At 42.0% G+C, this 24,583-nt stretch overlaps 1 protein-coding gene across 1 annotated transcript in view; it reads left to right on the forward strand.

Annotated features, from left to right (window-relative positions):
• Window positions 1-24,239, forward strand: part of LOC138978867 (O-acyltransferase like protein-like) — a 61,766-nt gene extending 37,527 nt beyond the window's left edge. Inside the window, exons 10-20 of the mRNA XM_070351675.1 lie at window positions 193-408; window positions 3,310-3,492; window positions 5,757-5,850; window positions 6,115-6,207; window positions 6,891-7,056; window positions 11,972-12,051; window positions 14,364-14,462; window positions 15,162-15,291; window positions 17,501-17,693; window positions 18,515-18,657; window positions 22,769-24,239. Coding sequence (XP_070207776.1) covers window positions 193-408; window positions 3,310-3,492; window positions 5,757-5,850; window positions 6,115-6,207; window positions 6,891-7,056; window positions 11,972-12,051; window positions 14,364-14,462; window positions 15,162-15,291; window positions 17,501-17,693; window positions 18,515-18,657; window positions 22,769-22,882 — 1,511 coding nt within the window. The 3' untranslated portion in view covers window positions 22,883-24,239. The remainder of the gene's footprint in view (window positions 1-192; window positions 409-3,309; window positions 3,493-5,756; window positions 5,851-6,114; window positions 6,208-6,890; window positions 7,057-11,971; window positions 12,052-14,363; window positions 14,463-15,161; window positions 15,292-17,500; window positions 17,694-18,514; window positions 18,658-22,768) is intronic.
• Window positions 24,240-24,583: the final 344 nt, after the last annotated feature.

Here is a 24,583-nt window from a genome sequence, read left to right on the forward strand (position 1 = left end):
GACAAAACAATACATTCACAGATAATTCGACCCAACGGTCTTTTAAGTGAACAGACAAACAAATATTCACACAAAACTTATCTTGATAGAATCAGTTTTCGCCCACTCGTCAGGAAGCCGAGCGAATGAATCCTTAATAAACATATTTCCTTAAAAAAAGTTATGTTCAAATCAAACGGTGACACCCTGCAGGGTATGCCAATCTGAGCGGAATGGAACCTAGCACGTCCAAGCAAACAGGGGACGCCGTTCTTCCCGTGAGTTACGTGCACCACAGAGAGGAGCCCCCTGTGTTCAAGGACGGACTACCGCCCTCATCAAATCTGTCGAGAGCGCACGTGCAACAGAAGCACAGTCCGCCCCCGTCCTACGCCAAGGCTGTGACAGGCAGAAGCCAGCACGAAATGGGTGAGTCTCTTTCCAGTTTCGGTGCGCTCGCAAAAAAAGATCATGGAGAGGAAAATTAAAAAAATTGAGATGAAAGATGTCAGTTTTAGCCTAATGAGAAAAACATGCTTCAAGGTAAGAAATCTGAAATAGAAATAATGGAGAAAATAGTATGAACTCAAAGAAAACAAAAATCAAGATAACATGAGATGGAGGAAGTCAATTTTGGCTTGGCAATGATTCAAGATAAGAAATTTGAACAAGAAATAACGAAGGAGAAAAAAACTAATTTGAAACAAAACAAAAGATACATTGAGATGAAATAAGTCAGTTTTGGCTTGATGGGGAAATTGGGTCAAGGTAGAAAATCTGAAATAGAACGAAGGACAAAAAGTGGTGGAAAAGATGAAAGAGCGACCTTGCGGCTTATACTCACAGTAACCTGTTGATTTGAACTGGTTGAGGTGTTCTGTTCACCTTTGAACGAAGACGAATAAACAAATCGAGGCGTCACTATGTTTGGCCTTTTTATTAATGACCAAAGCACTTTCCGGCACAAAGAATTCCATAGCTGAATTCTCTTTCTTGCTGCAGCGGTTTCATCAGATGTTCCCATGCAAAGTCATGAACTTTTTGGTTAACAACTTTTTCCGAAACATTACGTCACATCTTAACAAATATCTGTAATGAATCAAAAGTTCGCTCGAGGTATCTCGAGCATGTTGGTAAATTATTCTTAAAGTGTCAAAGCAATCCACTGAGTCATTGCGAAAGTACAGCGCTTTTTGTTATGACACCCCTAAAATATGACGCAAAAAGTCCCGCAAAGTGACGCAAAAAGTCCCGCATCAGTGGGACTAGCATAGCACACGAAATACGCAAGCTAGCTAAACAAATCAACCTGTTCAGGGTAGATAACTGATTTGACTTTCTTCTCGTATGTAAAAGTTGCAAAGTTTTGCCTATTGTGTTGTTTTGTCGATTTTTAACTGGGCCCTTCCGTTTGTGTCTGGTCGATTTTGAGAGCACCCTTATTTGAGCGGCGGTCACGTGATCCCTGTAAAAGATATCTTTAATCCAATAAGTGAACCTAATAGTCAAGTGAACGGCCTTAAAGCTGTGGTCTATTTATGACTTTCCGGGGATACGAGGTTGAAAAATAGGGACAAAATCATGTACAGATTTCTGTACAGCAAACACTACCCAAAACCCCACCTATACGGCGTGTATGACCTTGAGAGCTTCAGTCAACGCTTGAATTTTGCAGTGGTAACATCCGGTTTGCTCTCGCAGAGCTGAGCATATTTGTCAAGAAGGATCGAGCAGAAAAAATAATCGACTTGGCAGGTATACGAACTCAAGGCCTCGGGCCTCGAAATGTCGGGGCCGATGTCTTAACCGCTAGGCCACTTCACCAGTGTTGTCAAATATAAAAGATTGATAATTTTATATCATTCTACGCTTGAAATACCATTCATGTGTTGCAAAAACGTAACAATTGACATTACAATTTGCCTTTATTTGCAAACATGTTTTACGGAATCGCAGTACATGTTTACACCGTCATGCTACACGACATTCGCGCAATGCAAATAGCTGCGATATCTCTAGGCCTATTTACAACATGCAAGAAAATGACAAGAACAGTAATTGAATCTCTCCAAAGCTCTGTGCAGTTGAAACCAGACATCTAAGAAATAGTTATACATGTATTCACTTCTGAACAATGGGCGGATAGAGATATAAATCATGCTGCCTCAAGAATAACATAACATGAATTCATATCAATGTTTTTCCTTCTTTTTCTCTATTGGCGCATTAGCCTAGTGGTTAGGACATGAGACACGAAGTCTCAAAGTCGAGAGGTCGAGAGATCAAATCTTCACCGGGTGACCTTGGGGACGAGTTCCATTATATTTTTGTATGTCCTTTCTTTACCAATTATAGAAAACAGTTGTTACGGTGCTATTATTATGCCCGCCCCAATTCAGTTAAATTCAGAGAGCTTTTTTCCACTACAAAAAAGAGTTTATTGCTAAAACTCGCAAAGTTCATGACACTTGTCATGGACTGTTTGAGAAGCGAGTAAAATTTAATTCTCTTTTAGCTTTATATTCCGTTATCTGTTTTGTGTTGTTTGTAATAGTATCTTTGTCCTTATGTTAACCCACCCATCACCCCCCCCTCCCTTCCCCCCATTTCCCATAGTAAAGAAATGTATGTAATCATTTTGCACTTGTAATGTTTTATTATTTTTTGTATTATTATTATCATTATTATTATTATTATTATTATTATTATTATTATTATTATTATTATTATTATTATTATTATTATTATTTATTATTATTATTGTTGAATTGTTTCTTGTATTGTTTTTGCTCTCCCTCACCCCTCAACTCCCTTTTCTGTACATAGTCTGATTTCTTTTTGTTTTAGTTCCTTTTATTTGGTGTTGAATGAAATGTGTTTTTATTGTGTTTTTTAATTTTCCATGTACCCTCACGGGGTTTTATTGGAATAAATAAAACTTGAAACTTGAAACTTGTTTATTATTTCCCCTCGATCTCTCTTGAAGATAAAATATGATCAGTCTTGAGAGAGCAAACAGGATGTTATCCCTGCAAAATTCAAGCGTTGATTGAAGCTCTAAAGTTAAAGGTCATACACGCCGTATAGGTGGGGTTTCGGGTAGCGTTTGCTGTACAGAATTCTGTACATGATTGTATCCCTATTTTTCAACCTCGTAGCCCCGGAAAGTCATAAATAGACCACAGCTTTAACTGGCATATAAAGTTTTAATGAAAGAACACGGGAATTGTAGCTTTAATTTAGGTGCGAAAATGGTTGCAATAATTTTTGGGCCAAGTTTATATTTATGTTCAAAACAAGTTTAATGTGTGTGTGTGTTGGTTTGAACAGGTGTCCCGAAACTGGTGAAGGCTTTCTCGTTGCTGACCAACATGCCCAAAGTGCTGAGCGGTTCCAAGAGTCCCAAGGCCATCCACTGTCTCCATGGCATCAGATTCTTCTCCCTCATGTGGGTGGTGCTTGGACACACCTACAACTACGGCGTCATCTCCGTCGTCGACAACCCCACCACCGGTGAGAAGCTGTGTGGTTCAGTGGTTTGGATTGATTGCGTTGCGGTCGTCTGTTTGTATCTATATCTATGTTGTTCTCCAGAGCAGGGTACAAATTTTGTGACATGCATTGTCAATTCTTTAGATTATTATAAGGTAAATTAAATGACACATACGATGTAGTATCCTTTCTTTTTTTCAGTAGTACTCCATTTAGATATTGATACAGACATGCATTGTCAATTCTTTAGATTATTATAAGGTAAATTAAATGACACATACGATGTAGTATCCTTTCTTTTTTTCAGTAGTACTCCATTTAGATATTGATACAGACATGCGACCAAAAATATGATTTTATTTTTGTCTTCTTTTTTTTCTGATTGTTAGTGCTCTAAATCGTGTCACGACCTTTGGTTTCTCAGTTACGAAGTTGACGTACTTTGAAACCCTTGTAATTTACTTAACGTAGACACAAACAAACTGTGCAACTATTAATAATACTTGATATGCAGGCCAAGGATATAATTATATGGAACCAGTATGTATTAAGGAAGTCAATGTGTGTGGTTAAAATGTCTCAGTTCATAAAAGAAAAGTCAACTTCGTAACCTATGGTTTAACCTTGTACACAGCTCAGGACTCAGGAAAAAGACCCAACTATGCTTTAATTACTTTGTGTCCCTTTCGTCTGTATTGTTCCTGTCTTTTCTTTGGCTGCTGTCTGTTTGTCTGTCTGTTTAGACTTACCAGGGGCGGATCAATTCATTTTATGGGGGGGGGTTTCCAAAAGTATATTGTGAAGATACGGGTGTGAAGGAGCGAAGCGCCGAGCCGACGGCGCAAAGCGCCTATCTTTCTAGGGGGGTCCGGGGGCATGCTCCCCCGGAAAATTGTGAAAAAAAGGATGCAAAATGGTGCAATCTGGTGCATTCTGAGGATGATCATTACCAGTTTCAGGCAGCAGATTTTGTCACTGATTAATACCCCAAAAAACCACAATTTTTTTGTGTGTGGCTGAGGGGGGGGGGGGGGGGTTCCGGAAACCCCAGAACCCCTCCCCCCCCTCGTCCGCCCCTGCTTACGAAGAAACTAAAACAAATGTCCGCGCAGACGGCCGGTCAGACATACAGATAACGAAAGACTGTGTTCCAATGATGTAATTTGCTTTGGAATCTTTTAAGGCTGTTGTCCACCATTAAAGGTCCTTGTCTTCATTTTTATACCGAAATCGCCATTTGACCATTAAAATGCAGAGTCTATTATCTACAAATATCAACAATACACCCCTTTCGATCAGGAAAGACGAAGCCAGTGTAGCCGTTTGAAAATTCATTGTGGTATTCCAGCGTAGTACTCATAGTAGAATATCCTTATTAATTTGGAAAATGCAAGCGCAAAACTCCTCAAGTCCCGTGCATTTCGTGCGTTTAGAAAAAAAGCGTGGACAGCGCTCCAGTGTCAAACTGTTGCTGCACTTGTTTGGGCGTGGCTATAAGCATAGTGACATGAATTTGATTGGTCAGTATTTTTAGGCAAAGCACATGTTCTCAGCAAACAGAAAACAAAATATTGGAAGCGTGAGTCACGCTACCCAAAAATAAAATCTTTTTTTACATATATTTTTTTTCTATAACTTTTTTCCCCATGGTTCATTCATCATCTGACATAACTTTTTAGCGAAATCTATTATAAGATTATTGAAAAAAAGCAAAACATTAATGTGGACGACCACCTTTAAACTATACAAGCCAACGTTCAAACAAAGGTTTTAACAACCTTTTCAGTTGAATTAGCTGGCCAATTCCTGTTTATCAAATGATCATAGTTCATTTTGCAACGCAGCATCGAGAAAAGAAACAAACCTGCATCGGTCCTGAGTAGCCATACAGGTAGTTGGGACAATACAAAAAACAATGACCGACCAACCAACCAACCAATCAACATACAACCAACATACAACCAAACAACCATACAACCAACCGATAAACCGACCAACCGACCAATCAACCAACCAGCCGACCATACAACCAACCGACGGACCGACCGACCGACCGACCAACCAACCAACCAACCAACCATACAACCAACCAACCAACCGACCATACAACCAACCAACCAACCAGCCGACCATATACAACCAACCAACCGACGGACCGACCGACCAACCAACCAACCAACCAACCAGCCAACCAACCAACCAGCCAACCAACCAACCAACTGCAGAATCACGATAATTCCCAACTTTATGTTATAAAACAGTTCTATGTGTCTCCCCCTCCACAGTGAACCTGGTGGATGCGGACGCCATTTTCCACCGTTTTACTTTCCAAGGCATAATGGCGGCCGGATTTGCTGTGGATACCTTCTTCTTGCTCAGGTACGAGTGTGAAAATTAACATATCTTTGTATCCGTCTCTGCCTTTGTCGCTATTATGATTTTACCCATTGATTGGTTGTATGTGTGCCAAATTCGCTTAAACATGCCTTGCAGCCTGATATGCATTGGGCAAAGTCGACGTCTAAAAGTCTAATTTACGAAGCTAGCTGTACGAAGTTTGGGCTCAGTTAAGAAAAGCCTTAAAGTTCTGCCTTGTTGCACAGATTCCTGTGAATGAATGTTCTCTCCTTCCTTCCGTTTCAGCGGACTGTTGGTGACCTGGCTGTCGCTGAGAGACATGGCCAAGAAGAACGGAGTGGGGTACTGGGTCATGTTCTACTTCCACAGGTTCTGGAGGTACGTTTCCTTTAATCACCTGCGATACCGATAAACATAAACAAGACTTTTATTTTTTACTCACTCTTTTTAAGTAAAAGCTTTGACGTCAACATAATGCCGATCAAAGAAGGACATGACGTCAGATCGTGCACGTCTCATTTGCAAATTATGCACCTTTTTTCTGCATGTTTCCCCAGGAAGTGACAACGAGTTTCAAGATCTAAGATTGTCTCGGTGACTTCCAACATATCAGCAGCAGAAAATTAATCTTACGGACACCGCCAGGCGGTGCATGTATCGGTGTCGTATATGATTAAGCTTAATCGTCCACGATACCGACACATGTGAAGCCTTGCAGTAACCTTACGAGTAGTGTTCTGCTGTTGATATGACGAAGTCACCGAGACCAAATTTGTTCTCGAATGTGTATATGTCGATTCCGAAAGGACTACTGGACAGATCTTTGTAAAACGTAGCATACACATTCTTCTTGGTGATATCCCCAGTTAGTAGGAGTGCCCAGCAAACTGAACTGTTGTTTTCTTTTCTTCTGACAAGTGTCTTTAATGCATGACCTCATATCCGTCTTTTAACCAAAATTGAGGGGGCACTGTGACGACCTCAATTTTCAATCAAATTGAAATCTTTGTGAAACAACCTTAATAAAATGTTCTTACATGATGTGTTGCTATGGTGACCAGACTGACCCCGATCTACATGATCGTGTTGATGACCTTCACCTGTCTGCACACCTACCTGGGCGGGGGGCCGCTGTGGCCGGAGGAACTGGGCACTGCTACTAACTGCAAGAAATACTGGTGGACCAACTTTCTCTACGTCAACAATCTCGTGCACGACGACGAAGCGGTCAGTTTTAATTTTTTTTTTTTTTTCATTTCCATTTTTCTTTTTTTTTTCTTTTTCTTTTTTTTCTTTTCATTTTTCGTTTTCATTTTTTGGTTTCTTTTCGTGGTTTTATTTCCATTGTCATGTTTCCTCCATATTATTATTGTTCAAATGTTTATTATTCATACTTTTTTTTCAAATTCTTATTTTAATTTGTATTACTCTATCGTCCCATATTGCGTGGCAATTCGGGTCGCTTCTTCTCAGTAGAAAGCTAGCTAGCAGCAACAAGCGTTGGGCTACCCGGATGTCTGCGTGTTTGGGTGTTTACCTGCACATCTGACAGAATGACCGAGGTCTTTTACATGCTACGGTGGTGACACTGACGTGGTGGGAAGGACACCGTCTCTGAGTCTGCACATTCAGTTGATCCGTATCCAAGTGCGCACGGAAAAGATCCTGTAATCCATGTCAGAGTTCGGTGGGTTATAGAAACACGAAAATACCCAGCATGCCTCCCCCGAAATCGGCGTATGCTGCCTGAATGGCGGGGTAAAAACGGTCATACACGTAAAAATCCACTCGTGCTAAAAACATGAGTGAACGTGGGAGTCTAAGCCCATGAACGAAGAAGAAAAAAAAGCTCCGTATCCGCCTTGACCTGGATTCGAACCCGTAGCCCGCGGATAACAAGTCCAGTGCTCTGGCTACCAACTTAGCTACCGGGTCTCCAAGTAGACAGAGACTTGTAAACAACTAAGTGAACAAAACAGCCACCAAGCAAACCAACACACACGACAAAGACGCGGTCGGACGACACGGACAAAGACATCAATCAACAAAGAAGCAATCAAACGAACCAACAAAACGGCCATGACGCGTGAATGGAAACAGACAATACAAATAAAAGACAAATAGGTAGGCAAGAAAGCAAGCAGACAAACAGACAGACAGAGAGACAGACATATAGACAGACAGACATACGGACGGACGGACATACAAAAAAAACACCAGACAGACAGCAAGCAAAGAGATCAGCAAACAAACAAAGGATCAAGCAAGTACACGAGCAAGCAAGTACACGAGCAAGCAAGCAAGCAAGTACACGAGCAAGCAAGCAAGCAAGTACACGAGCAAGCAAGCAAGCAAGTACACGAGCAAGCAAGCAAGCAAGTACACGAGCAAGCAAGCAAGCAAGTACACGAGCAAGCAAGCAAGCAAGTACACGAGCAAGCAAGCAAGCAAGTACACGAGCAAGCAAGCAAGCAAGTACACGAGCAAGCAAGCAAGCAAGCAAGCAAGTACACGAGCAAGCAAGCAAGCAAGCAAGCAAGTACACGAGCAAGCAAGCAAGCAAGTACACGAGCAAGCAAGCAAGCAAGCAAGCAAGTTAGCGAGCATGGAAGAAAGAAAACATACAAACAAACTTCGAGGAACAAACAGTGAAATTAAAGAGAGTGTTATACATGTAATAGGGTAAATATAATGTGACAAAATATTTCCTTTTCTATATGATGTTTGTTTTTGTTTTTGTGTGAGATCAAAATATTCATATAGCAATCATATTGTCTCATTTCTAATCATGCTTTAATTATTTTCAAAGAAATCAGAACATATACAATGTTTCTGATGTTAAAAAAAAAAACACGCACAGAGAAATAATAGTTTCTTCCCAGTAGCAAGTATTCCATCTGTGTTTTTTCTGACAATAAGGTTCCTTTTGAAACAAGACGGTTTGTGTTTCTATGAACGAATATGCCCGTGGGGAAAACTGATTGTCACTCATTGTGGGAATACATATGGCCACAAAAAAAAAATTGTCTGTTTCTGGTAACATGGCTAAAAACAATAGGGTCGGTAGGTCGGGATTTTTTGATTTTTTTTAATTTTTTTTACCCCAAATGTAGACCAATAAAACTAACTTTAAAAATCGCGCAAAGAGACTGGATTCACTATACATAGAGACAAGACACTCAACACATTTACAAATCGTCAGCGGACTTTCGTTTTCACACGTTTTTGTTGTTCATTTTCTCACCCTGTCCTTTACCACCAAAAAAAAATTTAAAAATTTTGAGTTTGGAAAAAAAATGTTTAGGGTCGGCGCCGAAATTTAGGGTCGGTCGGGTGACCAGAAACAGACAATTTTTTTTTTTGGCCTATGACAATAAAGAAAGTCTGTTGACAGTGTTGTAATATTTACACACTACGATCACCTCGGGAAGCGAAGTGCAATCAAACAGGATTGAGAATGTTAGGGCTAATTTCTTAGCCCTATAAAAACTGTTATGCAAACCCGAAGGTTTCCATGAACACACAGACAATCGGAAACCACCAGACCCCATCACAAACAGAATTCTACAATCCACTGGTGTTGACTTTTAAAGGCCAACAACTCGGGTGCAGAGTCTGCTGTGAAAGGAGCGGTAGCCTCCCCTGTCACAATCGCCCCCGTTTGAAATGAACTTCGTCCCGAAGTTTCGAACCGGGGGACCACTGTCCATCCCAAGTTCGCAGAATGGGAACAGCACAAAAATGTTCAGTGGTCATATTATGCCATTACCTGAACATATCATGCCGAGTCCCATCCTGCTCGCAGCGCCAGATGTAACCGAGTGCCGAAACACTACGATCACCTCGGGAAGCGAAGTGCAATCAAACAGGATTGAGAATGTTAGGGCTAATTTCTTAGCCCTATAAAAACTGTTATGCAAACCCGAAGGTTTCCATGAACATACAGACAATCGGAAACCACCAGACCCCATCACAAACAGAATTCTACAATCCACTGGTGTTGACTTTTAAAGGCCAACAACTCGGGTGCAGAGTCTGCTGTGAAAGGAGCGGTAGCCTCCCCTGTCACAATCGCCCCCGTTTGAAATGAACTTCGTCCCGAAGTTCCGAACCGGGGGACCACTGTCCATCCCAAGTTCGCAGAATGGGAACAGCACAAAAATGTTCAGTGGTCATATTATGCCATTACCTGAACATATCATGCCGAGTCCCATCCTGCTCGCAGCGCCAGATGTAACCGAGTGCCGAAACACTACGATCACCTCGGGAAGCGAAGTGCAATCAAACAGGATTGAAAATGTTAGGGCTAATTTCTTAGCCCTATAAAAACTGTTATGCAAACCCGAAGGTTTCCCTGAACATACAGACAATCGGAAACCACCAGACCCCATCGCAAACAGAATTCTACAATCCACTGGTGTTGACTTTTAAAGGCCAACAACTCGGGTGCAGAGTCTGCTGTGAAAGGAGCGGTAGCCTCCCCTGTCACAACCTAATGACTGTTTATAATTTGCCTACGGCTGAAGGGTTTCAAGTTTTTGTTTAATGGCTGCAGTACGTGTGTAATATGTGTTTAATGGTTGCAATGTTTAACGTTTGTTTAATGGTTGTAGTGTTTAGATGTTTAATGACTGCAGTGTAGATGTTAAATGTTAAATGATTGCAGTGTTTGAGATGTGTTTAATGGATGCAGTGTTTAATGGATGCAAAGTTTAATGAATGCAGTTTGAAATGGATGCAGTGTTTAACATGTGTTTAACAGATGTAGTTTTAAATGGTGGCCGAGTGGTAACGCACTTGCGCTCGGAAGCGAGAGGTTGCGAGTTCGACCCTGGGTCAGGGCGTTAGCAATTTTCTCCCCCCTTTCCTAACCTAGGTGGTGGGTTCAAGTGCTAGTCTTTCGGATGAGACGAAAAACCGAGGTCCCTTCGTGTACACTACATTGGGGTGTGCACGTTAAAGATCCCACGATTGACAAAAGGGTCTTTCCTGGCAAAATTGTAAAGGCATAGATAAAAAAAAATGTCCACCAAAATACCCGTGTGACTTGGAATAATAGGCCGTGAAAAGTAGGATATGCGCCGAAATGGCTGCGATCTGCTGGTCGATGTGAATGCGTGATGTATTGTGTAAACAATTCCATCTCACACGGCATAAATAGATCCCTGCGCCTTGAGTCCGAGTCTGGAGATACGCGCGCGATATAAGACTTCATATAACATAAACAGGTGTTTAATGAATGCAGTTTGAAATGAATGCAGTGTTTAACAGGTATTTAATGAATGCAGTTTGAAATGGATGCAGTGTTTAACATGTGTTTAATGGATGCAGTGTTTATCATGTGTTTATTGGACGCAGTGTTGAATAAATGTAGTGTTTAACATGTGTTTCATTGATGCAGTATGTAATATGTGTTTAATGAATGCAGTTTGAAATGGATGCAGTGTTTAACATGTGTTTAACAGATGTAGTTTTAAATGGATGCAGTATCAAACAGCTGTTTAATGAATGCAGTTTGAAATGGATGCAGTGTTTAACAGGTATTTAATGAATGCAGTTTGAAATGGGTGCAGTGTTTATTATGTGTTTAATGGATGCAGTGTTTATCATGTGTTTATTGGACGCAGTGTTGAATAAATGTAGTGTTTAACATGTGTTTCATTGATGCAGCATGTAACATGTGTTTAATGGATGCAGTATGTAACATGTGTTTAATGGATGCAGTATGTAACATGTGTTTAATGGATGCAGTATGTAACATGTGTTTAATGGATGCAATATGTAACATGTGTTTAATGGATGCAGTATGTAACATGTGTTTAATGGATGCAGTATGTAACATGTGTTTAATGGATGCAGTATGTAACATGTGTTTAATGGATGCAGTATATAACATGTGTTTAATGGATGCAGTATGTAACATGTGTTTAATGGATGCAGTATGTAACATGTGTTTAATGGAAACAGTGTTACATGTCTGCAGTGTTTGGTGCTTAATGGCGGTACTGTAAATCATGTGTCTGATGGCAACACTAATGAATGTGTTGTCTAATGACTGCAGTGTTTAGCATTCATCTAATGGCTATTGCGTTTTACATATTGTGTTTAATGGCTGCAGTGTTTAACATAATTATGTGTGCAGTGCATGGGCTGGACTTGGTATCTTGCCAACGATATGCAGTTCTACTGGATCACGCCTGTCTTCATTCTCGCTTTGTTCTAGTGAGTAGTGTGTTGGGAACTGGGGAGATCTAGTATCAGAATGTGTAGCCAAGACGTGTCCATGCACATGCAGTTGTCGACGTCATCAGTACACGTTGGAGAGACTTGGCCCAGATACTCCTCCTCCTCCTTCTTCTTCTTCTTCTTCTTCTTCTTCTTCTTCTTCTTCTTCTTCTTCTTCTTCTTCTTCTTCTTCTTCTTCTTCTTCTTCTTCTTCTTCTTCGTTCATTTGCTGAAACTCCAACATACACTCGAGTTTCTTGCACGAGTGGGATTTACGGGTATGACCGTTTTTACCCCGCCATTTAGGCACCCATACAACGCTTTCGGGGAAGGCAAACAATGTGTAGAATCGGGCAGACCTGTGACGTTAAAGATACATGTCACGATGTTACACGTACGGCACTACACACACGTAGGCTAGACATTCTGACACTTTCTATACCTTTCATATCTTCTTTGAATCGCATCTTTGTTAAATGTATCTTTTGATAAGTGGTATAACTATAATGCTTCAGCCATTAGGCTACGTGGTGTTTCTGATTTGACTTATTGATACATATTGCTGATGTTTTTGGACTCAGGAACCGACAAGGAATAAGATGAAATTGTTTTTAAATTGATTTCGAAAATTTAATTTTGATCATAATTTTTATATTTTTAATTTTCAGAACTTGTTTTTAATCCAAATATAACATATTTATATGTTTTTGGAATCAGAAAATGATGAAGAATAACATGAACGTAAGTTTGGATCGTTTTATAAAAAAACAACTTTTTTTACAATTTTCAGATTTTTAATGACCAAAGTCATTGATTAATTTTTAAGCCACCAAGATGAAATGCAATACCGAAGTCCGGCCTTCGTCGAAGATTGCTCGGCCAAAATTTCAATCAGTTTGATTGAAAAATGAGGGTGTGACAGTGCCGCCTCAACTTTTACAAAAAGCCGGATATGACGTCATCAAAGGTATTTATCGAAAAAAAGAAGAAAAAAGTCCGGGGATATCATTCCCAGGAACTCTCATGTAAAATTTCATAAAGATCGGTCCAGTAGTTTGGTCTGAATCGCTCTACACACACACACGCACAGACACACACACACACACACACACACACACACACACACACACACACACACCATGACCCTCGTCTCGATTCCCCCTCTATGTTAAAACATTTAGTCAAAACTTGACTAAATGTAAACAAGTCGCGTAAGGCGAAAACACAACATTTAGTCAAGTAGCTGTCGAACACACAGAATGAAACTGAACGCAATGCCATTTTTCAGCAAGACCGTATACTCGTAGCATCGTCAGTCCACCGCTCATGGCAAAGGCAGTGAAATTGACAAGAAGAGCGGGGTAGTAGTTGCGCTAAGAAGGATAGCACGCTTTTCTGTACCTCTCTTTGTTTTAACTTTCTGAGCGTGTTTTTAATCCAAACATATCATATCTATATGTTTTTGGAATCAGAAACCGACAAGGAATAAGATGAAAGTGTTTTTAAATTGATTTCGACAATTTAATTTTGATAATAATTTTTATATATTTAATTTTCAGAGCTTGTTTTTAATCCAAATATAACATATTTATATGTTTTTGGAATCAGAAAATGATGGAGAATAAGATGAACGTAAATTTGGATCGTTTTATAAATTTTTATTTTTTTTTACAATTTTCAGATTTGTAATGACCAAAGTCATTAATTAATTTTTAAGCCACCAAGCTGAAATGCAATACCGAAGTCCGGGCTTCGTCGAAGATTACTTGACCAAAATTTCAACCAATTTGGTTGAAAAATGAGGGCGTGACAGTGCCGCCTCAACTTTCACGAAAAACCGGATATGACGTCATCAAAGACATTTATCAAAAAAATGAAAAAAACGTTCGGGGATTTCATACCCAGGAACTCTCATGTCAAATTTTATAAAGATCGGTCCAGTAGTTTAGTCTGAATCGCTCTACACACACACACACACACACACACACAGACACACGCACATACACCACGACCCTCGTCTCGATTCCCCCCTCTACGTTAAAATATTTAGTCAAAACTTGACTAAATATAAAAAGAAAGAAAGAGAGACAGAAAGAAAGAAACACAATCAATTACTCACATGTTTACTTCTTTCCTTTTCGTTCTTTTTATATTTCAAGGAACATTATCTGCGATCATTTTCCCCAGGCCCTATTCGTAAGATCGTGATTGTTTCGTTGATTAGTAAGCTTTTGGATTGGCTTGTTGTTTTGTTTGTCCATCTGTGTATTGTCCTCTTGATGCGTATCTCCCTCTGATGTTGGTTTCAGTGTGGCCCCTCTCGGCCTTGCCATGGTGATTGGTCTGCTCGCTGTCGGCATCGTTTGTGCCGCGTATTATGAATATGACAATGGTGGCGATATTTTCACGTGAGTATAATATGAAGTTTTTCGTCCTCTTTGTGATCTTTTATTTTTGAATTTATTTTGTTTTTGTTTATTTGTGTTTGTCGTTCTTTTTCTTTATTTGTTTCTTTCTCTTCTTTCTTTCTTTCTTTCTTCCTTTCTTTCTTTTTTTCTTACTGTCGTACTTCTGTGTGGCTTTATTTTATTTTGTGCGTGACTATCTATTTGTCTTTCTGCCTTCACGTTAGCACGAACGCGTCAGTTTTTACGAGGTCACATTGTCCTATTTAGCGCTTGAGCGAGCGTGCATGCGTACGTGTGTGTGTGTGTGTGTGTGTGTGTGTGTGTGTGTGTGTACATGCCTGCGTGCGTGTACGTGTGTGTGTACGTACGTGCGTGATTGTATGCGTGTTTGTGCGCGTGCGAGTGCGCGTGAGCGTGTAATCGTGTGTGTGTGTGTGTGTTTGTGTGTACTACGTACGTGCGTGTGTACGTGTGTGTGTGTACGTACGTGCGTGTGTACGTGTGTATGTGTGTGTGTGTGTGTTTGTGTGTGTGTGTGTGTGTGTGTGTGTGTGTGTGTGTGTGTGTGTGTGTGTGAGTGCGTATGCGTCTGTCTGTGTGTGTGTGTGTGTGTGTGTGTGTGTCTGTCTGCCTGCGTGCCTGTCTGTCTGTCGCAATAAGAAAGTAGTTACGCTGAGTTTAATTATAATGCCCACACAGGATGCATGAGAGCGATAGCAAGTACTGGGACCAAGTGTACATCGTGCCGTGGTGTCGGGTGGGGGCCTACGCTGTCGGCATGCTGCTCGGATACATCTTCCACAAAGTCAAGCAGACCACGCTCAACATGGTACGGACTTTAAGTCACTCGTGGTTAACGTTACCGTAACCGTTACCGTTAGCTGCATCTGGCATTGCGCATTACCGCGGACTTTAAGTCACTCGTGGTTAACGATAACGTAACCGTAACCGTAAGCTACATCTGGCATTGCGCATTACAGCGCGGGCAAGGAGGGACTCGCTGTCAATTAAGCTTACCACATGGAGACCGTTAACTCGCCTAATGTTAAGGTGTGTGGCAATGGTCTTCCGGGCTGTAAGGCCATAACCTCGGACGCAATTGTGCAACTTACGCAACCCATGACTGCCACTACGCGATACTATCTCCCGACCGAAGTCAGGCGTAACGCCCTTACTGTATGTTCGACTGATGGGTTCACCTAACTATTCGCATTTTTGACCAACAGGTGACATTTTACACAAAGAGACTGCACTCTCCGTGCTAGCACAATGTCTGCCTAAAACCCTGTCAAATGTCATTTATGTTTTGGCTTAAAATACACAAACAAGAATACAGACCTGCCCCCCCCCCCCCCCCCCCCAACAAAAAAAGGAGAAAAAAACCAGATTGGGATAAGACACCATAGAATTGTACTTATTTGAAACGAAACTAACAGCCTTTACTGTCGATCATCAGATTCCTGTCTGCAAATAGTGTTTTAGTACTTTTAGAACGCACACTTTTTAAAATAGAAAGAACAATTACTCCAATTTTGCAGATAATGGTGACTACGAGGAATGTTCCCAATAACACATTCATTCACTGTTTAATAATAAATATTGTCAGTAAGTACTGGTGTCACATGACAGATGTGAACCAGTTGATTCGCTAATGGCGATGCGCTTAAATCTGTTAACGCACTCTTGGAGTGCGCTAACTTTTCTTACGCCCTTTGCCAAAGCGAGACTGTACTCTCATCCTCAGAATTAATTAATGGCATGAGCTTATATTCTCCACTTTACCAAAAAATAACCATAAATTTCCTGCGGCTCAAAGCAGAAGTGTTTTTTTCTGACAGATCGCAGGCGCCTGTGCCACAGTGAATCCCACTGATCTAAAAATAGAAGCGGCTGTGTCTCTTCCACAATGGTCTCTTCTCGTTTTGACTTGCAAAGACTCTTCTCATATGCCGTGTTAGTGGCATGTAGCTTATTAACCACATTACCAAATGATGAGTTAGTGTAAAATTCCCAGCGGCAAACAGAAAACACAAGTGTTATTCCGATAACGTACCAGCTGGACCAGCCGATTTGAAAGTCGACTCTGTTATAGTAGACTACACTGAAATACGACTGCATCAGTTCAGTAAATGAATGGTTTCCAAATTATTATTTCAAGGCAACAACAATCGGAATCGAAAACGTGTAGGGTTAAGAACGTTCTTACCATGTATAAAACTTATTACCAGCCTGCCTCATGCGTGCTGACGAGCAATTTTTGTTTTTGAAATGAGACTGCAGTTCAATAGTTCGATTACCCTAGTCGCCTAGCAGACGACATAAACCCCGCAGCAAATTAACACGTTGGGCAAATGTGAACAAACATACGATGGGGATATAATACGTGTAGAGTTCAGAGCATTCTTACCGTTCATATATAGTACCAGACTCCCCGATGAGTGAAGATACAACACGAGAAACATACCACATTTACTTTGAAAATGTGCTAACCGTGGCCTTGGAGTCAATTCAAGGGGCAACACTCTGCACAGTCAATCTGTCGAAGCTCGATGAAGGTTTTGAATCGCAAATAACTAAGAGCACAGTCCTTTCTCCGAGTTTAAATGAGGTCTGTATGAAAGATCATCACTTTTTAGCTTAACGCTACTCTGGAATTTACCAACAGAAATTAAAACAAGAGTTTGCGTGTGACGAAAGCACGACACACTTGAGACAGCCCACACAAAAGTAGATCTGACACAAACCTGACCACACAGTTACGCCTATCCAAATGCGCAAACAATCCCAGTGCACTGAGGGATTTATAGAGCAAATCTCGAAAATAATGAATTTTCTCGATTTGCTTTATAAATCCCTTAGTGCACTGGGATGTCTCAATAACTTAAATAATAATAATAATACGAGAATTTATAACGCGCACATATCTCACCCTAGGTGACTCAAGGCGCTTTGTTTAGCTTATAACTGTGTATACATGTTACATAAATGGGCATGCGTGACGTGCATAAATCTGCATACATTTTGCATACATCTTTCAGAGCACGGCGGTGATTGGCTGGCTGGTGACGTGGGGCGTGGGGCTGACGCTGTGTTACATAACGTACACTGAACGCAAGACGGGGGCAGAGGAGTGGGATCGCTGGATAGAGACTCTGTACGAGTCCGTGGGGCGCCCTCTATGGGCCGCCTGTGTCGCCTGGATTATCTTCGCTTGCCACAACAACAGGGGAGGTAAGGAACTCCGCTCACATATGCAACTTTATGGGCAGAATATACCTGCGCAGTTTCAGCGGCACAGACAACGCACGGCCCATTATTTATGCCGCGATAGGGATTATGACGAGTACTTGGCCTGTTTTCCTTTCATGCAATGAATGTGTAGCGGGCTGGGATAAGCTAAAGTTACATAGGTGAGCGGAGCCCCTTAGCAGGACCGACGACGCACTGCAGATTATCCCAGCCCGCTACACGTTGCATGAAAGGAAAACAGGCCAAGTACTCGTCATAATCCCTATCGCGGCATAAATAATAGGCAGTGCGTCGTCTGTGCCGCTGAAACTGCGCAGGTATATTCTGCCCTTAAGTTTAACAACTATGACGGCTCATATGGCTAGCGCCAAAAGTGAGAATTAGTTAAATTACAGTAAATGACAGTTGCAACTCTGTGTTCTTCCTTGCCAGGAGAATGAATCATTGGCGGAAGGTCTGTGGTTTCCCTGGTTACGGTGGCACAGACGATAACGAATATCACAGTCCTATATAGCTTAAGTGCTGGTCCAGAAAACTAAAAATAAATATGTAACAATGAATGGAATGAACGATGATTAATCAATGGAAAAAACAAGAAAACGTGTGAACGTTTCAATACTTAAGACTCCATGGCAGCTCGCTTTCCCCAGGGAGAAAGCAGGCCGAATGTCCATGAGGGTAACCTCACAGGACTCTATGAAAGCTTATCCTTTTCCTTATCTGTATCCTTATCAAAACACAATTATTTTGAAGAAGATATTCGAGTCAAGCCTATCATGTATCTTTTTGTTTGTCATATGAAGGTTTCATCAACTCCATCCTGAGCTGGGAGGGGTTCCTTCCCCTATCGCGCCTGACTTACGCCGCCTACCTGGTACATCCGATCGTCATGATGCTACACGCCTACAGCAAGAGGGCACTCTACTACATCGATGACTTTGACATGGTCAGTTGGTCTTCAGAGAGAGAGGGAGAGAGAGGGAAAGAAAGAGAGAGAGAGAGAGAGAGAGAGAGAGAGAGAGAGAGAGAGAGAGACAGACAGACAGACAGACAGACAGACATAAACGGGGAGAGATGACAGACAGATTGACAGATCGATCGGCAGAGAGAGAGAGAGAGAGAGAGAGAGAGAGAGAGAGAGAGAGAGAGAGAGGCGGTGGAGAGAGAGAACGAGAGAGACTGAGAGAGAGAAAGAGGGAGAGACAGACAGACAGACAGACATAAACGGGGAGAGATGACAGACAGCTTGACTGATCGACCTGCAGAGAGAGAGAGAGAGAGAGAGAGAGAGAGAGAGAGAGAGAGAGAGAGAGAGAGAGGGACAGAGAGAGAGAGAGAGAGGGAGAGAGAGAGAGAGAGAGAGAGAGAGGGAGTAGTCCGGTGGCAGAGGGCTGTTTTTTCCCAGAGCCTAGAAATCCCTAGTTACAATCGTTTCTTTGCATTTTTGAGTGCTTTTGACCTTAAGGTTGAAGAATCCGGCGGGTGTACAAATGACACCCTCTTGGCATTTTCACAATTCAAGATGGCGGCCAAGATGGCGGCCAAAATATGTCACCGGCCATAACTTTTGAACTATACCTCGTAGAATCATGATATTGGTGTCTATGGTAAGGTTTTTGGGGTCAAGGAATCCATTTCTAGTGATTAAATGAATATTCAATCAGTGTAAGTGGTTGAAATGAACAGTGGCTACTTTTGCGGCTCAGAAAATAAGAAAATCCAGCTTTGTTTTTGCTACAACAAACAAACAATGTGCGCCACATCGTTAATATCAATAGTGTAGAGAAGCAGAGATTATAAACTAATGGTTTAATTATGCAACTTTGTTATTACTCAGAAATATCCTCAGAATGTGCGTGCGCTCCGCCTTCTCACCGAAGAGCTACTCCGACCAGTCATCAAAAACAATGAACTGGCCAACATGGCTTCTTTGGAAGAGGTGCTTACTGATCTCTCTGCTAAGAGTCGAACAACAAAAGCTTGGACAGAGTTAGTGATCAAACCGACACTGCTCATCATGCAGTTCACTCGGGCAACTCACGAGCCTGACTACGCCCTCCTCATCTGTACAATGGATCAGATGCTTCCATACTTTTTCGCTGCTCACAAACCCAACTATGCTCGTTACGGCCTGTTCTTCTGCCGCTCTCTTACCTGGCTTCCACCTGAAGTTGAACAGCAGTTCCTTCGAGGAGAGCAGGTTCTTCATCACGTGGATGGACTCTGGAATGGCATTCCATCAGACCAGTTCATTGAAACTACATGGATGAAGCGAGGAAAGGGCCCGAGTGGCATCATTGGAGTCACACAAAATCCACAAACTGTGGCAACGTGGTCCTACAGCCAACACGCAGTCATAACACTGACAGGGGACTTGCAGACGATGACTGAAGAAGACAGAACACCAAAACTGGTGCACAAAGAAGAATCCAATGGGCGAATTAAAACTGATGCACAGGATCGCCAGTCTATCTGCTCCACGTTGTTAGATTGTGTTGATCCAATGGATCCCGACAGTCATCCTGATGGTGCTCTAATGAACGTCGTCATAGGAGCCATAGCACAGCAGGATGTGAACATCGACAGAGCATTGATACTGGGCCAGGAGCAGATGGAAGCTTCAGAGTCTTCATGGCCGGAAGGCTTCTACAACCCAATCAAAAAACGGGTTGTTACCTTTTCTGGCAACAGAAAGGCTGTCAAAGTTGGCGACCTTGCTGTTATTGACCAGGAGGCAATTTATGCCAGAGTGATTGGCCTGATGGTGAGCCAGCGGGATGTGGATCTTGGACAGGTACTCAGTTGTGAATTAGCAGCATACCCCCCTTCCATGTTCCATCCAGATGGAAGTATTCGTCTTGCCACTGGGAAAGCATGTTTGAAGAAATGTCTTGCTGTTACAACATCTGCAAGGATGTGGGGAGAACCTTCTGTCGTCGTGGTCGATGTTTCTGCTGTGTTATGGACAATTCACTGGCCCGCACAGGGAACTGTACAAACATTTGTTGACTCTTTCAAGACATGGGTTGCAGATCGTCTCAGACATGCTGAAGTCCATCTGGTTCTGGACAGATACTATGACTACTCTACAAAGAGCAGCACAAGAGCAGCTCGTGATGGCAAAACAGGACCCTCCCGAGTTTACAAACTAACTGCAAAGTCTCCCCTCCCATCCAGGGATGCTGTACTTAAATGTGTCGCAAACAAAGTTCAGTTAAACCTCATCACATGTGAGCAAATACTCAGTGACCAAGAGTTCCTGGACGAAGGCACCCAAGACCACCGCCTACTGCTGACAGGTGTTGAGCCAGTGCCAACTGCAGTGTACAAGGGGAGAAAGAGAGCAGCGATTGACCTGTATTCAACTCATGAGGAGGCTGACATTAGACTTGTCAAGCATGCACTCTCGGCATGCCAAACTGACGATGCTCAGGTCTGTGTCATCTCAGATGATACAGATGTGTTTGCCCTACTGTGTTACCACTACCAAAAATCTGGTTCCTCATCTCCTTTGATGATGCAATCATCAGTCTACGGCAGAGCTTGTATTGACATCCCAGAGACGGTCAAGACGCATCCAGTCCTCATCCCACAAGTCCTGGCCATACATGGTATCAGTGGCTGTGACACAGTAGCAGCATGCTATGGTATTGGCAAGACAATAGCTGTTACCGTTTCAAAGAAGGGGTTCCTCTTGAATTCCCTTGGTGTGGTCGATGCACTATGGAGTGATGTGGAAAAGGAAACGACTGAATTCATGGCAGCTGCCTACAATGAATCAGGAGAAACAATGAGTGAGTGCCGTCTTCAGCAATGGGCGAAAAAGACATCCAAATCCGCTGGTGCACCCAAACTCTGTTCCTTGCCACCAACTACAGAAGCATTTGTGGAAAACATGAAGCGAGCACACTTCCAAGTTGCACAGTGGTATGCTGCATTGGAATCAGATCCACCACCTCTTGCTCCACTGGACTACGGCTGGGAAGCCGATGACGTAAACAGGTCTTTGTCTGCAATACCTGTGCCAGCAGGTGTTTCTCCAGCACCAGACTACGTCCTCTGGCTCATTCGTTGTGGCTGCGAGTCAGACACAGCTTGCAAGACAGGGAACTGTCGATGTACGGGCCGACAACTCCCATGTACTATATTCTGTGCCTGCACAGGTGGGCTTTCTTGTTGCAACAAGTTCACCAGCAAGCCTCCTAGTGATGATGACGACGAAGTTGACGATGTTGTGCAGGAGACGGGCTAAAAACTGACTTCAATCTAGATTCATCAGGTCATTAACATGTAACCAAAACGATGATAAAACGACGACGTTGTGCAGGAGAGGGAGGACAGGGATATTATGGCCGCCATCTTGAAAACCAAAACAAGTTGTGAAATAACTATACAAACGTAAGGAATGGTTTCCTGGACCCTTAAAACCTTATCCTAGACTGAACAATTATGAGTTTATGTGGTTTACTTCGAAAGATATAGCAAATACCGTATTCGGCCGCCATCTTGGCCGCCATCTTGAATTATGAAAATTCCAAGAGGGTGTCATTTGTACACCCGCCGGATTCTTAAACCTTATGGTCCAAAGCACTCAAAAATGCCAAGAAACGATTGTAACTAAGCATTTCTAGGTCAAAATACCCTGCCACCGGACTAGAGAGAGAGAGAGAGAGAGAGCGCTAAATTCAGTGCCGCAAGGGATTTCAGGTGACCAAGGATACAGGCGAACGGAGGCACGCTTACCCTAATAGCTGGCAAAGTAGAAGTCACTCGGTTTATTAACTTGCAGTATAGGTATAATATCTTATAAGTTAGTATCCCCTGGCACTGCCTCTGTCGACGCCCGTTGTTTTCCGCCTGATTTTCCTCTATCAAATAAACACGGCCATAGGGGGCCATCGTCCCGAACGAAATCGAGTTCGTAAGAATTACCCATTTTTATTTGTTTTAGTAATATTGGATATAGGGAAAAGCCTAATTGCAGGTTGTATAACCGCGCGGCGACTGCATGCAATGGCCCTTAACGACGTCTAATGATAATGTACTTGTGTTTGAAGGTGTACCTGTTCCTCGGACACTCCGCGGTTACTTACTTCACCGCTTTCCTCTTCTCGTTGGTGGCTGAGGCGCCCGCCCTTGCTGTGGAGAAACTGGTGTTCCGACTGCACTGAGATCTTTGGCGGGCACCCGTCTTTCTAAACAATGAAGCTGTGATTTTGTGGACGTGGCTCTTTAAAGAACTAGGTTTGATTCAATGAAGATGATGTTATTCTTGTTATTTTTGTTCTTGTTCTTGTTCTTCTTTTCCTTCGTCGTCGTCGTTGTTGTTCTGAAACTAGCTGGTGAGGATAAAGACTTTTTGAAACGGATCTATGTTCGAAATTAAACAACTTTATCTTAAACACTATTATCTGACAACGCTGTGCAGAAAATGATTGTGTACCTAAAGCACACACATGTGGTTTTTACATTTAGTCAAGTTTTGTTTCCCTTTCCTATTGATGCATTAATGCAGTGAGAACAAATCAAAACTTTCGGTGAGTGTTTTCTACTATTATTTTTTCCAGTTTTGTAGTTTTTGTTTCGTGTTTCATGTGTTTACATTTTTTTTTAAATTGGGGTTTTCTTTGCTAGGCTTACTAACCCTTTGTAGCAAATTATCGATTTTTTCTTTGTGTGCGTGTTTTAGCCATAGACATGTCCGTATTTGTGATTGATAACTAACGAAGCAAATGCATCCACCTTTTCTGTAACGCTTATACAGCTGAGTTTTATTTTATGTACTTATGTATTTTGAAACTGTAATAAGAGCATGGATCTACTAAGACAATCTGGCAATGCCAGGGAATCGCTGTACAAACTATTTGATTATTACTTTATTGATGAAAGGTTTAATGTTTTTCTTTGTAAATATAAGAATTGTTTATTTAGCATACGCTATTGATTGTTTTCCATGAATACCCTCTATATGCGTGTGTTAATCGTACCAACTTCTTTTCTTTTCTTTAAAGGGTATGTTCGATTTTGTTTTGATATTTAAATTGTCATTTTGTGTAGCACGTAAAATTAATACAAATAGACTGGAACATTTCCGATTTCGTTTAACAACAAAAATGCGTTGCCTGTTTAAGGCGCACTGACCCCAATTACCCATCTCCCACTTTCTTTCCCACATTTGCATCAATGAACACACAGGCAGACACACACAGACACATACCTATACACGGACACACAAATACATATACGACACGTTCACACACACACACACATACACACACACACACACACACACACACACACACACACACACACACACACACACACACACACACACACACACACACACACACACTGGCAGAAAACCACGCATGCATACATTCTTCAAGAGAGAGCCACCAGTGTCTCTTACGAAATTACTTCATACAAAAACAGGGCCGGACCAAGTTCGTTTGAGGGGGGGGGGGGGGGGGGGGGGTTCTAACTGAAGGCAGGGGTCCAAAGTCCACATTATTTTTTCTCTGAGAGGTACATTGGATGGCCAGGGGGGGGGGGGGGTTCCGGAACCCCAGGAACCCCCCCCCCCCCCCCCAGTTCCCGCTGTACACAGGAGGACATCAAGGCTGTTTATTTTGTGTCCATGTGACCAAGTAGAGGGATCGTTTTATCCCATGTAAAAGCCTGGTCAGGTCTGATACAGTGAGACGAACTTTTGTCACGGGAGGGAGCGCGCCTTTAAACACATTTTGGATTTTGGCGGCGGTCTCTATATGCACGACAGATTAACAATGAATATTGTGTTGTGAACAAATACCACAGCAATTTGTTTTAATGTTGTCTTAGTTGTAGTATCATTTAATTTTTTTTATTTTGAT

The sequence above is a fragment of the Littorina saxatilis genome, linkage group LG10, assembly GCF_037325665.1.
Source record: "Littorina saxatilis isolate snail1 linkage group LG10, US_GU_Lsax_2.0, whole genome shotgun sequence".
In the NCBI taxonomy this organism is placed as follows: domain Eukaryota; kingdom Metazoa; phylum Mollusca; class Gastropoda; order Littorinimorpha; family Littorinidae; genus Littorina; species Littorina saxatilis.